Source organism: Colobus angolensis, unplaced genomic scaffold (assembly GCF_000951035.1).
Source record: "Colobus angolensis palliatus isolate OR3802 unplaced genomic scaffold, Cang.pa_1.0 Scaffold46, whole genome shotgun sequence".
Classification (NCBI taxonomy): Eukaryota; Metazoa; Chordata; class Mammalia; order Primates; family Cercopithecidae; genus Colobus; species Colobus angolensis.
Genome location: NW_012118043.1, coordinates 13,252,843 through 13,254,840, shown reverse-complemented (window position 1 = coordinate 13,254,840; position 1,998 = coordinate 13,252,843). Strand labels below are relative to the sequence as shown.

The 1,998-nt window shown below is 36.0% G+C and overlaps 1 protein-coding gene across 1 annotated transcript in view; it reads right to left on the bottom strand.

The window, feature by feature from the left end:
* Nucleotides 1–216: 216 nt before the first annotated feature.
* Nucleotides 217–1,998, bottom strand: part of TOPBP1 (topoisomerase (DNA) II binding protein 1) — an 80,992-nt gene continuing 79,210 nt past the window's right edge. Inside the window, exon 28 of the mRNA XM_011958203.1 lies at nt 217–482. Coding sequence (XP_011813593.1) covers nt 339–482 — 144 coding nt within the window. The 3' untranslated portion in view covers nt 217–338. The remainder of the gene's footprint in view (nt 483–1,998) is intronic.

The following is a 1,998-nucleotide window of genomic DNA, read 5'->3' as shown; positions in this document are numbered from 1 at the left end:
TATGAATTTGTAAGGCAGACTTTCTAAAGCAAAATCCATCACCTTGCTAAAATTTCCACTAAGCTACAGCTTCAGATATTTACAAGAAAAATAAATATCTTCTAACATACTTCAATGTGGTTTAACAGCAAGCTAGCTGAGGAGTTGTACTTTGTTGTTATTTCAGGTAACTTTTTATTAAGAAACAGTTAATATTTCAGTGATTAAAATTTCAGGTACTCTGAAGCAGAATTCTTCAGGTACTCATCTTTAAATTAGGACCCAAATCCATCACAGTCACATTCAGGCTTTCAATTTTTAAAAACATTTAATGTTTAGTAACTAAAGAGTAGATGCGATTAGTGTACTCTAGGTCGTTTGATTTTATTTTTTTCTGTAGGAGCTTTCCTCTTTTGTGATAATCCAGTCCCAAGTTCCTTATTATTCTGAAGAAATGAAATAGCTTCTGGTAGACAGTAATTTTCTATATGAGGAGGTGATTCCTATAAAAGGAAAAATAAATGACTTTTTAAAATGATTTCAAACATTTGCATGATCCAGTAATAGATTTTTTTCTTTAAATCTCTGACCTCTCAGGGATGAATCTGACAAACGTAAAGGAAAATGCAGATTCATTCCTAGGTTCCAGTAAATTAAACAAAATGGACCCCGTGGGACAAAGCCTCACCTGTTGTCAGAGAAATACGTGTATCGCTCAGGTAGAGTGAGGCTAGCTCAGATCTTACAAACATTCCATATTGGTGTTTTTAATCCCCATTTTAGAGATAAAATAAAAAAGGTTAAATAGAACAACCAGTGTCACATAACTAGCAGGTAGTAAAGCCAAAATTCATAACCGATCTGACTCCAAAACCCTTGCATTTTTCACCCACAACCATTTCCCAACATAGAAGAAATGGATCTTTTCCCCCTTATTATAAGTGTAATAAAACTTAATTTTCTAGCAATATGGCAGGCTGGGTAACCTGAAAATGAATCACCACAAAATACTAAGTAAGTGCCTTTTGATTCAATTCTTCCACAGATAACAACTACAAACACTGACCAAAATATACTAAAAGCAACCACAGACCCTGGAGAATAAACAAACCTAGCAAATGTGGGGCTGGGGAAGCACACACAGTGTATGAAGTAAACTGCCTGTTAAACAACATAGTACTCTTTGGAGGAGCAGAAGAACAGAATCTAGAGTTTCTTTTTTGGGGGGAGATAGGGGTCTTGCTGTCTCAAGACTTGTCTCAGCCTTGCACAGGCTGGTCTCAAACTCCTGAGCTGAAGCAATCCTCCTGTCTCAGCCTCCCAAGTAGCTAGGACTACAGGCGTACCACCATGCCGGACTGGAATCTAAAGTTTCTACGACTTATTCATGACGTCCAGAATATATCCAAAATTAAGCAATTGCTTTGTAAAGAAGCAAAACATGACCCATTCTTAAGAAAAAAATGAATCATTCAAATAAACAGAAATACTTAGGCATAAGCTTAAAAAAATACATATAGGATCTATGTACTGAAAATTACAAAATGTTTATGAAAAATTAAAGACCATCTAAATTAATAGAAAGAAATGTCATGTTCATGGAAGACTCAATGTGGTAAAGATGCTGATTCAAAATGATCTGTACCTTTAATGAAATTCCTATCAAAATCGCAACAAGGTTTTCATAGACATACATAAGCTTATTTTAAAATTTACATAAAAAGATACAGGCAAAAAAAAGCTGCTACAATAGCTAAACAATCTGGAAAGAGGAATAAAGTGGAAGGAATCACCAGCGGATACTGGAGTTTATGTAGTTCTCAAGACAGGGCAGTACTAGAGAGGGACAGACAGACACATGGATCAGTGGAATTGAAAAGAGAACCCAGAAACAGACTCACACAAATATGACCAAATGAATTTTTTTTTTTTTGAGATGGAGTCTCGCTCTTGTTGCCCGGGCTAGAATGCAATGGTGCGATCTTAGCTCACTGCAACCTCAGCCTCCTGGGTTTGAGC